Source organism: Mauremys reevesii, linkage group 9 (assembly GCF_016161935.1).
Source record: "Mauremys reevesii isolate NIE-2019 linkage group 9, ASM1616193v1, whole genome shotgun sequence".
NCBI lineage: Eukaryota > Metazoa > Chordata > Testudines > Geoemydidae > Mauremys > Mauremys reevesii.
Window position 1 is genome coordinate 33,075,863 of NC_052631.1, and position 14,746 is coordinate 33,090,608.

General features: G+C 44.8%; 1 protein-coding gene across 14 annotated transcripts in view; it reads right to left on the reverse strand.

Annotated features, from left to right (window-relative positions):
* Window positions 1-14,746, reverse strand: part of LOC120372175 — a 398,338-nt gene that overhangs the window by 6,358 nt on the left and 377,234 nt on the right. For 2 of the 14 annotated variants that reach the window (XM_039489040.1, XM_039489041.1), the window contains exon 6: window positions 11,206-11,427. The exons of 8 other annotated variants lie outside the window; for them this stretch is intronic. In XM_039489040.1, coding sequence (XP_039344974.1) covers window positions 11,319-11,427 — 109 coding nt within the window. In that variant the 3' untranslated portion in view covers window positions 11,206-11,318. Of the gene's footprint in view, window positions 1-11,201; window positions 11,428-12,531; window positions 12,575-14,746 lie in introns of those variants that run through there. 4 more of the 14 variants (XM_039489032.1, XM_039489038.1, XR_005584760.1 and 1 more) reach the window with 4 other exon arrangements.

Consider the following 14,746-nt stretch of genomic DNA (forward strand, 5'->3'; position numbering starts at 1 on the left):
CCCCTCTGTAATTTTCAATTATTATGGATGGAAATATTTTTTCATAGGTTTGTGTGCTTATGGGGAAATCGGCATTTAGCGATAAAAATCTAATCCTTCCAAGCCTACAGATACTGCAATAACCACATGTACGGTCACAGACATTCTCCTGAAGGTATCAGTCTACAGAACAAAAGTGTCTGGCTAGACTTAACCTGGTGTGCTACACCCTCTATCTGTGACTGGCACTTCCAATGGGAAGCTGAGAGTCTCCAGATTCTAGTACCTCTCTACTGGAGATTTCTGTTAGACATGTGCAAGGCTCATTCTATACTGCTCCTTGCTTACTAGCAGTACCTCTTTATCACTTGATTTCAAAGAGGTATTTCTGGTTTGTTTGTGTTTTTACAGCTCTTGACATGAAAGAATTCAGAAACATTATTTCAAGAACAAACCAACATGAGCTCATCAATACTAAAATATGATGAAAAAGCAATATACTTTGGTTGCTATACAAAATTCAGAGTTTACAACAGTAACTACATTGTAGTATTTAGGATACTATGGTCATATGCCACTCTAGAACAGGGAAATAGGAATGTGGAAATGTGGTTCCATGGTGACTATATCAACAAGGCCAACCGACGGCTCTCTAACACCAGCTACTATAAAGAACTCAGAGAAGACCCCACACCACAATTCACAAGGAATTTAAGGATATAATCAAATCCTTCCCCAAACAACTTCAAGAGAAACTCTACAACCTCATCCTCCATTAATCCTCCTCAAGGACCTTCTTCATGCTTCCCATAATACACAAACAAGGGAACCCTGGCCACAGAGCTCTTACGGCCAGAATATCAGGACTCATAGAAACCATCCTCAAACCACTCACCTGACAAAGGGTCAGTTTACTCCAGGACCCAACCAACTTCCTTCAGAAACCCTACAACATTAACAACTGCCTCAGAATGCTATCCTTGCCACCGTGGATGTCACCTTCCAGTACACCAACATCCTTCACCATGATGGCATCACTGTCTGCCTCAAATATTTACAAGATAATGGACAACCCTCAGATATTCACCCCAAACACATCGCCAAACTCATCCATTTCATCCTTACCCATAACAACTTTACATTCAACAATAAACACTAGGATGCTTGCATTTTTCCTCAGAGCCCATACCACACACATATCTCTATTGAAAATCTCCCCCAAACAGCAGAGACACCACTCCAGAGGTGATAGTCCAATGTCCAATATTTGAACTGGTACTAGGCTCTATATACCATTGCAATTGCATACTGCTATAACAATCTGCTGTATCGTCTCCCATCTGCTCATCATCTTCGAACTCATGAGAGTGAAGTGATGCTACATTAGACTTGTTCTATTTTTCCATTATATCTAGTCACTGACTGACATGCCGTAGAAACTATTTATATATTATTTCAGGTAATTTATTCTGTTAATTGTCTTTGAGTAGTTCATATTATCCAAACATGCATGGACTTAACAAATGACAACAGGAATAAATCTACATTACTAGAGGTACTGAAATAAAATTGGTTGCCCAAGAATTCAATATAGCTCAAGGTTACTGGGGCACAACTAGAACATGAACAAAGAAATGGAACCACTGCTACTTAATCCATTGTCATAAACCTCATCATTTCCAATCCACATCTCAGTGAACCATTTTTAATTGTGTAGAACTGCAAAACTTTTTCTAACTTCATATAGCAAAAGTGGCGAACACACAAAAATTATAATTCTATTAAAATTGCCTGCATGGATGCATCTCTCATCAGAAAAGGTTACCTACTGCAAACCTAACTAGCTTACTGATGAGCGCAGCTAATTAGTGAGGTGCCTTTAATCCTGATGGACCATTAACAGCTGACAATGAGCCTTTGTGTTAGGAAAGGCAGGATGATATCTAAATTCAGCATGGGCTTTCAAGCCAGGAAGGGTTTCTGATGGACAGAGATGGCTTCAGGGCTGAATTCTAAAGCACTGATAATAAGTGAGAAATTTAGAAGTGTGTGGGCTTGGCTACACTTAATTGCAGTAGCTGCAGCAGGGTGGGAACACACCACACAGCTGCTGCAAATTATGGCGCGCAAAGCGCCCAGTGTAATCAGCCCCCCCTGGCGCTGCGCGCCGCCCAGCGCTGTCCGCCCCCCCCAGAGGAGGGAGGAGGATGGGACTGGAGTTTTTTTCTTTCTCGCTTTGACTACACTACTGCTCTTTCGCGCGCAAAGCGCTTGCTGTGCTGCGCCAGCGCTGAGCGCTTAAGTTAAGTGTGTGAGTGAGATGCACAGATACCTTCTAGCTGAAGGTCTGAGCACAGCTTTTTCTGGAGTTCAAGTGTGCCGTGTGTGTGAATTGTATTTCTGCTACCCTAAATCCCTATTCAAGAATGCACACATCTTTAGTATACTATTAATGTATGTGATTGCATAGCTAGAAAAGGCGGGTGAAGTAGTATCTTTCTGTTGGTGAGAGAGAGAGAATCTTTCAAGCTACACAGAGCTCTTCAACAAGTTGAGGAAAGATACTCAGAATGTCACAGATAAATAAAAGATTGAACAGATAGAATATGTGCCAACTACTTATGCTAAACTAAGGGACCATTCAAGGTGAAGTCGCCTGTTAACACCCCTCCAGTCACAGGACAAAAAGGGGAGTTGGTGGGTTATGGATCATTGTAATAAGCCATAAATCCAGTCTTTTTATAAAGACCATGATTTTTAGTATCAAGCAAAATTACCAATTTAAGCTCCCAGGCTCATCTTTTGATATCTGAATGGTCAGATATAGAGTAATCATTTTGTGAAAGTGTTCCTCCATGGTGATGTAGTGTTTTTGTCTTTTATCATTTCCCTGTGTGAGTTCATTTGAGAGCGTAGTGACTGTCTAGTTTCACCCACATAGTTTTCATTGGCGCATTTAGTGCACTGGATGAGTTACACCACGTATTGTGATAGACACGTGTAGGACCCAGGGATCTTTGAAAGGTGTGTTGTGGGGGGTGTTGATTATTATAGCAGTGGAGATATGTCAGGTTTTGCATCTGTTGTTCTGGCACAACACTTCCAAATGATGAGCCTTTCTCAGCCCTGAAGAAGAGCTCAGGGCTTGGCTACACTTACAAGTTGCAGCGCTGGTGGAGGCTTTCCAGCGCTGCAATTACACCCCGTCCACACTTGCAGGGCACAACCAGCGCTGCAACTCCCTGGTTGCAGCGCTGGCTGAAAACCCATCCCGGCAGGGGTATAAGGAGTGCAGCGCTGGTGGATCCAGCGCTGCTCAGCAGGTGTGGACACTCACCAGCGCTTTACCTGTCCTCCAGGGAATAAGGAGCTATCCCAGAATTCCTGTTCAGCCACTCTGCTCATCAGTTTGCACTCTACTGCTCTTGCCTCAGGTGACCAGCCCTTTAAATGCCCCGGGAATTTTAAAAATCTCCTTCCTGTTTGCTGCAGCCAGGTGTGGAGTGCAATCAGTTAATCTTTCCAGGTGACCATGCCTCCACGTGGCAAACGAGCCCCAGCATGGAGCAATGGCGAGCTGTTGGACCTCATCAGTGCTTGGGGGGAGGAATCAGTGCAGGCACAGCTGCGCTCCGGCCGTAGGAATTACGATATCTTTGAGCAGATATCAAGGTCCTTGCTGGATAGGGGCCATGATCGGGACGCACTGCAATGCAGGGTGAAAGTTAAGGAGCTGCGGAGTGCCTATTACAAAGCCCGCGAGTGTAATCGCCGATCCGGATCTGCCCCCACGACCTGCCGTTTTTACAGGGAGATGGACGAGATACTTGGGGGTGACCCCACTGCCAATCCCAGGATAACGATGGACACTTCTGAGCAGGCTGGGGGACAGGAGGAGGAGGCGGAGGCGGCGGCGGCGGAGGAGGAGGCGGGGGGGGGGAGGAAACCACGAGTGAAGCTACTGGGATGGGGGAAGACACCCCAGAGTGGGCATGCAGCCAGGATCTCTTCTCAAGCCAGGAGGAAAGTACCCAATCGCAGCAGCCAGCAGTTGCAGAACGACAAGCAGAGGAGCGGGTTAACGGTAAGCGGCTTTTATTTTCTGGGTGGAAATGTTTCTGGAGAGGAAGGGGGGTTATGGCTGCATGCATGCCAGTCTCTAGATGTGGAATAGCCCGTTGATGTGGTCTATCACGTCGCGGTAATCTGCTTCAGTTATCTCAGCAAAAGTTTCAGCCAGAGCGTGGGCAATATGCCTGCGCAGGTTTATAGGGAGAGCCACTGTGTTTCTTGTCCCAGTCACGCTGATGCGTCCGCGCCACTGTTCCGCGAGTGGGGGGGGGATCATTTCTGAACACAGGGAAGCCGCGTAGGGTCCCGGGCGGAATCCACATTGCTGTAAAAGAGCCTCCCGCTGTCCCCTAGTGACTCGCAGCAGGGAGATATCTTGCAGGATTAACTCCTGTGAAAAATTTTGGGAGACTCTTTAGTGAAGAGATAGGTAGATAGTGAAGATCACCCCTGCAGCTGCATCTTCACTCAACCTCTATCACTCCAGATTACCCAAGCAACCAGCCCCCTCTATCAATCAAGCCCCACTTCTCCTTCTATAAGCACCCCTCACTCACCATTTCGTGGCTTCTGTCATGTTATGCGTGTGGGAAAAGAATGTTAAAGTGCAAACTCCCTCAGTGTAACAATTCATGTCTGGAGATAGTGGATACAATGCTGCCCCTGTTAAATGTTTCATTTCTACAGTGACCTTGACTCCTGGAGTGGGCAGATGTTCCACAGCACAGAGGCTACAAAATTTGAGAAGAAATCCCGAAAGAGCAAAGAGGAGATGCTGAAGACTGTTCTTCAGCACTCTGCTGCAGAGAGAAAGGAACTGAAGGAGTGGCGAGAGAAGGAAAGCATGATCCGCCAGAGACATTGGCGTAGAAACGCTGTGGCAAAGAAGAAAAGCACAAACCAGCTGCTAGAGATCCTGTCGAGCCAAGCGGACTGTCTCAAGGCAATCTTAGCCATGCAGGCAGAGCAGTCCCGTGCTGCCCCACAGCCCCCCCCGTCCCAAAGCATTTGTCCTTGTGCCCCAATGTCAGCTCAAACCGCCTTTCCCCAGCATTCAGTTTCTTACCACCACCAGCTGCCTCCAACACCTGTTCTTTCACCAACCAGCCCTGATACCTACCACCCTTACCCTCTGCACTCAACCCCCACAACCATGCAGTATATGCACCCTGAAGTGCAGGAATCGTTAAACAGCACTCCAGACAGGACATTTGCAAACTTGTGACTGTACAGTTCACCAACCCACACCCCTTCCCTCTTGTGTTCATGAAATGTTGTGTGTCTGTCTGTCTGTCAAGGAATTTTTTTTCTTTACAATAAAACAATTCTTGGCTTTGAAAACAGTCTTTATTATAGCAGATAGTGAAAGATACCTTAGCCCAGTAAAGAAAGAGGCACTGCAAATCATTTTAGGGATAATAGAATAACAGTGTAAACAGTGCAATTCACTCCCATGCAAGTCAGCAAACATTACTGTTGGCTTTCAGCCTCAAATTCTTCCCTCAAGGCATCCCTAATCCTTGAAGCCCTGTGCTGGGCCTCTCTATTAGCCCTGCTCTCTGGCTGTGCATATTCAGCCTCCAGGACTTGAACCTCGGTGGTCCATGCCTCACTGAATGTTTCACCCTTCCCTTCACAAATATTATGGAGGGTACAGCAAGCGGATATAACCGCGGGATGCTGCTTTCCCCAAGTCTAGCTTCCCATACAAGCAACGCCAGCATGCCTTTAAACGACCAAAAGCACACTCCACAGTCATTCGGCACCAGCTCAGCCTGTAGTTGAACCTGTCCTTGCTCCTGTCAAGCTTCCCTGTATAGTGTTTCATGATCCAAGGCAGTATCGGGTAATCGGGTCTCCAAGGATCACAATGGGCATTTCGACGCCCCTACTGTGATCTTCCTGTCTGGGAAAAAGTCCCTGCCTGCATCTTCCTGAACAGGCCACTGTTCCGAAAGATGCGTGCATCATGCACCTTTCCAGGCCAGCCTGTGTAAATGTCAATGAAACGCCCGGTGATCCACAAGCGCCTGGAGAACCATAGAGAAATACCCTTCGATTAACGTACTCTGATGCCAGGTGGGGCAGAATAGGAATATGCGCCCCATCTATTGCCCCTCCACAGTTAGGGAAACCCATTTGTGCAAAGCCATCCACCATGTCCTGCACGCTCCCCAGAGTCACGGTCTTTCTTAGCAGGATGCGATTAATTGCCTTGCAAACTTGCATCAAAACAATTCCAACGGTCGACTTTCCCACTCCAAACTGGTTCCCGACCGACCGGTAGCTGTCTGGATTTGCCAGCTTCCAGATTGCAATAGCCACCCGCTTTTCCACCGTCAGGGCAGCTCTCAATCTTGTGTCCTTGCGCCGCAGAGTGGGGCGAGCTCAGCACACAGTCCCATGAAAGTGGCTTTTCTCATACGAAAGTTCTGCAGCCACTGCTCGTCATCCCAGACTTCCATGACGATGTGATCCCACCACTCAGTGCTTGTTTCCCGAGCCCAAAAGCGGCGTTCAACGGTGCTGAGCATTTCTGTGAATGCCACAAGCACTTTGGTGTCACACGTGGCAGGAGAATCGATATTGATATCATCGTCAGACTCCTCGCTGTCACTTTGGAGCTGAAGGAATAGCTCGACTGCCAAACGTGTTGTGCTGGCGACACTCATCAGCACAGTCCTCAGCAGCTCGGGCTCCATTTCCCACAGAGTAAAACAGAAAGACACTCACAATGGCGCCAAACGTTGCCGGAAAGACAGAATGCTGGGATGTGAAGCGATGCACCACGGGGCGTTGGAACAGGAAGCGGAATGACCCACACACTTCCTTCCCCTTCCCACAATACTCAGCGCCAAAACGGCGCCAAAACGGGACGAGGTGTTCTGTGGGATAGCTGCCCACAATGCACCTCTCAATACAGCGCTGGAAAGTGCTGCAAGTGTGGCCACACTGCAGCGCTGGTAGCTGTCAGTGTGGCCACACTCCAGCGCTGGCCCCTACACAGCTGCATGACCAGCGCTGTAACTCCCAGCGCTGCAACTTGTAAGTGTAGCCATACCCTCAGTGTAGCTCTAAGTTTTGTCTCTCTCACCAACAGAAGTTGGTTCAATAGAAAATATTACCTCACCCACCTTGTCTTTCTGATATCTTGGGGCCGACACGGCTACAACAACACTGCATGCAACATTGTGATTGCATAGTTATTTGTTGCCCATATGCACAGAGGATGGATATTTTTTTTCCTAAACAGAAAAACATACGTAGCTGGGTACAGCATGGGGTCTCACAGATACTAATGGGGGGAAATAACTTAAATTAGCAGGACAGATTAAAGTCTGTAACATGAAAAGCAATAAATAAATGCAAAAGGTCAAATGCAGCCACTCTGGTGGCGCTAAGGTGAAGGGAGAAGGTACTTTCCACCCTAAAACATTTGAACAAGAAGTGGGCATAATTTGACTGGCTTCACTATGGAGTGCAAGTGGTGTGGGTAGACTCCAAAAGTGCTTGCATTACTAATGAGGCACAGGTAGATGGCACAGCACCAGGAAGAAAGTGCTGCTGGGGTGTTTTGCACGGTCACTGCTCAGCACATACCCCTTATTTTCTCCGGGTGCGCTATTGCTAGGCAGGAATAATACACCTGGACACTGGAATTTTTATTTGCCCTTGTAGCAAAAATATAAAATAAATCAACATCTTCTCTGCTATGACATTTTGATATTACTACAGTATTTCCTGTGCTTTGAAAAGGGAATAGTCCAAAATCAAGATAAGGCCAAATATCATTTGGGGGCAAGGGTAATTGTAATTGTAGAAATTGCAATGCTTGAGGTAGCAATGGCATTATTTACAGACAAAACCCCTTTTCTCTGTCATTATTTGCAGGACTGGTTATTATTTACTGAGGGCCATCAGTTAGTTCAGGAGTTGGCACACAGAAGAAGCTACAATCCCTATCTTCAGGAGATTACAATCTGAATCCGCCACAGACCACACAGCTCAGACACTCATGAAACATTACATTCAATGCACTGATAGATAAATCCCCAAAGACTTAACGACATCAGTTTGGATTTTTTCTGCCGCTTATCTTAACCCATTGGATAAGAACAGGCTCTCATCAGATTTTGTTTTGTTTTTGATACCTTAGTATTGGTTCTAGCCAGGTAAAAAATAATACTTCAATAATAGTCCCTATGACAGAGTTCATTCACTTGTGTTGCTAGCCAAAACCAGGTGCAGGGACAAAAAGAAACAACAGAAAGTTACGTCAAGATATTCAAATATCAAAAGAAGTCTTGGGGGGGGGTGGTGTCCCAATTCCAGGTTTAGGGAATGATTCAGCTTATTTTCTCTGAACTAGTTTGCCCTTCACTGCTGAAATGATCCAAAGCAGGATGAAAACTGATCCCAGACATAATGCAAATCTATTATTTTTAGTTATCATGGGTCAGACCTTCAGCTAAGGATCCAGCCCCACAATTCTAGCACCTTGCAAACAATGCTTAAATACTCACTAGAACAACAACTGTTCTATTGTATCCCTCTGATATTTCTGGAAAATTCCAGCCTTAACCTTTCCAACAAAAGGACAAACGCATAAAGGTCTTGTTTTTGTTTCCATGGTAACACTTCTGACCTAAGCATAGAATTCTTCCTTGAAAGTATAGCTGAAAAGTACTTGCAGCTCTAAAGATCATCTAGTATATTCATGTACACTGCCTTCTCTTCATTTTGAATTCTTGGTGGTACTGTACTCTCATAAATTTGATCATATTTATTATAGCAAATAACCATTATTCAAAACACTTGTGTTCTGCATATTAAGAATAATTAAATACCAAGTTGTGAGTTGAATACTCCATCTTTCCTAATGCTATCAATGATGCCTAATAAATCAAAAGCATGATCTTGCTGAATTTCTACTCTATCTGATCCTGTATATTCACTGTTGTCTCCTATAGCCTCCTCAATTCCATTTCAATTTCTAATTCTTTTCAGACAGAGCATAAAGGTCATCTATCGTTGCATTACTTTACTAACATCAATAATGTCCAAATATGAAGCCAACTTTATCTGAGTGTTTACAATGCCTAGAACGATTGTATATGAGCAAATCATATTTAAATTACAATATGATTAATATTTTGCCCTAAATCAGCAAGCATTAATCACACAAGGGAAATAAATTTGGTATATCCCATTCCCATTTCCTAGAGTAGTGTTCTGCTTTTCAGAAAAGCAGACTTTGACTCCTTCAGGGAACTGATGGGCAGGATCCCCTGGGAAAATAACATGAGGGGGAAAGGAGTCCAGGAGAGCTGGCTGTATTTTAAAGAAGACTTATTGAGGTTGCAGGAAAAAAATATCCCGATGTGTAGGAAGAATAGTAAATATGGCAGGCGACCAGCTTGGTTTAACAGTGAAATCCTTGCTGATCTTAAATGCAAAAAAGCTAACAAGAAGTGAAAGATTGGACAAATGACCAGGAAGGAGTGTAAAAATATTGCTCAGGCATGCAGGAGTGAAATCAGGAAGGCCAAATCACACTTGGAGTTGCAGCTAGCAAGAGATGTTAAGAGTAACAAGAAGGGTTTCTTCAAGTATATTAGCAACAAGAAGAAAGTCAAGGAAAGTGTGGGCCCTTACTGAATGTGGGAGGCAGCTTAATGACAGAGGATGTGGAAAAAGCTAATGTACTCAATGATTTTTTTTGCCTCTGTCTTCACAAACAAGGTCAGCTCCCAGACTGCTGCACTGGGCAGCACAGTATGGGGAGAGGGTGACCAGCCCTCTGTGGAGAAAGAAGTGCCACAATTTTAGAAAAATTGGATGGATGCGCTGCATCCAAGGGTGCTAAAGGAGTTGGCAGATGTGATTGCAGAGCCATTGGCCATTATCTTTGAAAACTCATGGCAAATGGGGGAGGCCCCGAATGACTGGAAAAAGGCTAATGTAGTGCCCATCTTTAAAAAAGGGAAGAAGGAGGATCTGGGGAACGACAGACCAGTCAGCCTCACCTCAGTCCCTGGAAAAATCATGGAGCAGGTCCTCAAGGAATCAATTCCGAAGCACTTAGAGGAGAGGAAAGTGATCAGGAACAATCAGCATGGATTCACCAAGGATATTAGGAAAAACTTTTTCACTCAGAGAGAGGTGAAGCACTGGAATGGGTTACCTAGAGAGTGGTGGAATCTCCTTCTTTAGAGGTTTTTAAAATCAGGATTGACAAAGCCCTGGCTGGGATGATTTAGTTGGGAATTGGTCCTGCTTTGAGCAAGGGGTTGGACTAGATGACCTCCTGAGGTCCCTTCCAACCTTGATATTCTATGATTCTATCTTTGATTAGTCATTTAAGCATAGCCACCAGCCCAGACAAATTACTCTTTTCATATCACCCGATCTTTCCTTTGGAGACCAACTGACATCTGCTGTAAACATATCAGTTTTGCCTTCCTCAGACAGTGCAGCCACTCTGATGAGTGTCATCTTTAAAAGTGTCATCTTTCTTCACAGCACACACACACACACATATATATAGATATTTATATCTATATATATATATAGATATATCTCTGTATGTAATACAACCGCATCACAACAGCAGTCCAAGCTTTTACAGTAATCTCCCCCCACAAAATACGGATTTATTTTTGAAGGGGGGAGCATTTTTTAAATTTCAGGCCAATAAAATTTGGTTGTCAAAAGCTAGGCACCTAGGGCCAGGTTTTTGAAGGTATTTAGGGGCCTAAAGATGCAGATATGTGCCCTGTGGGATTTTCCTATCTGCATCTTTAGGCAGATAGGAAAATTTGGCTTCTAGGGCTCAATTCTGCTCCTACTGAAGTTAATAGGAATCTTTCCACTGACTTCCACAGTGGTTAGATAAGGCTCCTAAATCTTTACTTGGGCACTTAAATCAAAGCTGTCTGATTCTGAAAGAACCCACAGTTCTCATTGACTCCAGTGGATACTGCAGGTGCTCAATATTCATGAAAATCAGGCTATTTTGCCACAGAAGCCTAATTTTAGGCATCTATGATTGAACAATTTGTCCTTGATGCACCTTTTGTTGTTGTTTGTTTATATTTTATTGCTTCCCTCCATAAAACAAACAAACAAACATGGAAAGGGGGGAAAGGGAAAGACAGGGGAAAGGAGAGCAATAGCTCGGTTTCTACACACAAGGTAGAAATCAAAGATCTCTAAAGAGTCTGACCACATTTTTTCAGAATTGTTTGAGGTCCATCTTCTGTGAACCATTACCCACTCTGCATCTGCCAGGTCTGTTGCTTAGCAGAACTTCTCTCCCTGGAGGCAGTCTGCTCTTCCCTCTGTCTTGCAATATGAGCTGTTTGGCTAGGAGAAGTGCTGTAGGGAAACAAGCTTCGCATAAGTCAGGGAGTTTCCAAGATAAGGGGCTATCTATCCCAAAACATGTCTACTTCTAGCCACAAGTAGTTTCATTGACAGGATAATGGGACAGTCCCAAAACATGAGGTGCTTGGCTCCGGGAGACTCACATCTGCAGTTTTCGGCAAGGCCCATGCACTGTAACCTATGGAGGGACCAGTGTGAATGAAATATAATTTTCTGCTGAATCTGTTTTAATCAAAGATCAATATCAGACTTTTTAATGTTTTACAAGGCACTTCCCCATGGGCTAGTGTTCAAGGATACAAACAAATCTTTGTTCCATAGGCAATCTAATTAAGGGAGGGTCTTTTGGGCTAGGAAGTCATAACAGGCTGCAGTTGGTTGGGTGAATCTATGGAGTTCTCTCCACATCATCAACAATTCTGGAGTCTCTGGTGATCCCAGAGCATCAGGACCAAATATGTCCTTCAAGAGATGCTTAAGCTGCAGGTAACACCATGCAGCTGGACCAGATAAATTGTGTTGTTGTTGGAGGTTTGGAATGGCAGAAACTGATCCTCTGAGATCAACTGACGGACCCAGATCAATCTTTTATTCATCTACTTTGTCCACATTAATGCTTTCTACTTGATTTCCAACCAGGGACGGCTCCAGGCTCAAGCGCAGCAAGCAGGTGCTTGGGGTGGCCAAGGGGAAGGGGCAGCATGTCCGGCTCTTCGGCGGCAATTCAGCAGCGGGTCCCTCGGTCCCTCTCTGAAGGAAGGACCTGCCGCTGAAGTGCCACCAAAGAAGAAAGCAGTGCGGTGGTGCCACAGATCGTGATCGCGTCCCCGCCCCCCACAGCTGCTTGGGGAGGCAAGACCCCTGGATTTTCTCAAAGTACAGCATCGAGGTGTGTGAAGGGAGGAATTTACATTTTCTAGCCAAATTGGCCCACATTTGTCTGGTAGCCAATTCTGTAGGGGACATTTTACAATCAAAATGGTAATAGGCTGAACCCAACATTCCTGCCGATGGTAGGGAATGGACCAAACCTGTATTACCAGCAGCCAGGGAGGGGTCTGCTTTCTTATGTTTTGGAGGCACAGGGCTGTCATTGATGCTCATTTGAAATCAGGTTCTTTCTTGCTCAGGTTTTTCCCTGTAGAGGAGGTAGGAGATTCTATAAGGTGTGACACTCAGTTTTCCACTGACCATTCTTATAGGAGAGACAAGGTAGGCGAGGTAATATTTTTTATTAGACCATCTTCTTTTGGCAAAAGAGACAAACTTTTGAGCTGACACAGAGCAATTCCCCAGGTCTGGCCTTCTTATAGGGAGGCAGAGTTTGCTCTCTGACGAATGAGCTATTTCAGCAACATCTTAGGCAAACCAGTGGGTCTCAGAAGATCCTTGCTGGCTTCTCTGCATCCAAAAGGCACCCTTTTCCTCCTTCTGGCAGCAGGGGTGGATGCACACTCAGCAGTGCAGTAGTAGCCGAGAGGGGGTGTCCACAGGTGGTAACACCTGTTCTGATTTCTGATAACAAATCCATGCAGTCTGGAAGGGAGCATGTTACAGAGAGCAGCTGCTCTGTGATTCCATCCTTTCCCATAGCCCCCCAAATTTCAGACTAACAATCCCATGGAGAGCTGGAGGAAGATTTCTGTGGGGACAGTCAAGATGGAGTGAAGCATACCCTGAAGCCAGGATTTCCTAGGATTAGCTCTGGGATTAGCTTGTTCTGCTCCCCCTCTGCTCATGAAAATGGAGGGGAGAAATTCCAGAGAATATTGCCCTTTGATTTGATTCTTATCGTATGTAGAATAGACTACTTATTCATGGTAGAAAGATTGGATCTCAGCAGGCTACAAACCAGTGCACCAAAATGCTGACAATGCCATTATCCACTATGACAAGATAGTGGGAGATGTATCCTAGCACGAGATTTTGTAATTGCTGCAGCTCCATTTTACATCACAGTGCAAAATGAGGATAGTCTGAAATATCAAAATGCTTTGTGATAACGTCATCACCGCTGGGAGCAAAATAGAATAAGCCCCAAGGTTTTGAAGCAGGTTGTGTGGTAACTCAAAATTTACTGCCTATGGCATTACTTTAGGCATAAAGCTATTGAACAGTTCTGCAGCAACTGGACTGTAATACAGGCTGCATGATTTTAATTAACCAATTAAAAATGTGTCTGTGCAGCTCTTTATCAATTCCATGGTTTTATTTCCATAATCACGGATGAAGTTCAGTACACTGGAGGCCCCTTATCAAATCTGTGATGGAAACAGCTGAACATCAAAAGGCTATCTGTGCTGCACTACAAATGCAAAAATAAGCTCCTCTGTACTCACCAGTTCAAAATGCCTTCTATAGATTCTTTTTAAGAAACACAACAGCCAGCATTTCCGCTGTTGGCTTCCACTGGCATTTTAACAAGGAAACTGCTGATTTAATACCTCAGCTGTGTGACACATTCAGAGCTATTTCCAAGCAACATACAAGGGAAATAAAAAACAGTGACAAAATATTAAAAGACACAGTCATTTGGAACTTTGCATCCTCCACTACGATTATTTATGTTTTAATAAACTCTTGGAACCTTTTATCAGTCCCACTTTGAATGGATAGTCCTATAATGCAGCTAGTAATATTTTAAGGGCCCAATCCTTTGAGTTACTGGGACTGGCAGGATGGAGAATAGAGTCAACAACAATAGATAAGTCAACAACATTGTGCCCTGTCAGTTCCATTATGTTCTTAGTAGTTTTAGTGGGGAAGGCCACTGATGTTTAATGATAAACCACCCGGCACATTTCTAATGGCTGTTGTTGCCCTGTGTACCAAAATGGGCACTATGAACCGGTATGGCTTGCCCTAGTTTGGCAATGTTCCAGAGCATCACCTCTGGAAAGCATTATTTGGGGGGAATAACATAAGAGAAAGACTCTACAGTGCAAATTCTGCCACTTGTTACAGGGGTACAGCTCCCACTGACTTCCATGGGATTTGTGCATGTGAACCTGAGGGCAGAGTTCTGCCATGTGTGTCTCACTGTGTTTCCAAAGCAGGCCAAGTTTCTAGAAAAGCAGGCCAAGGAACCAAGCCACCAAGCGAGGCCCTCCCCTTGAAGGAAACACACAATAAAGATGAAAGCCTGGCCTGCTTAGAGGAATGTTGTGCAGGGACTGGAGGTGTAGGGTCATGTGTTATTGAGGTTGGGACATTGTGACTTGCCAATTTTCCTCAGTATCTGAGCCCTGATCACCCTAATGTGTGAAGAAAATAGATTGCATGTGTGAATCATGCAGTGTTATCTAGTTTA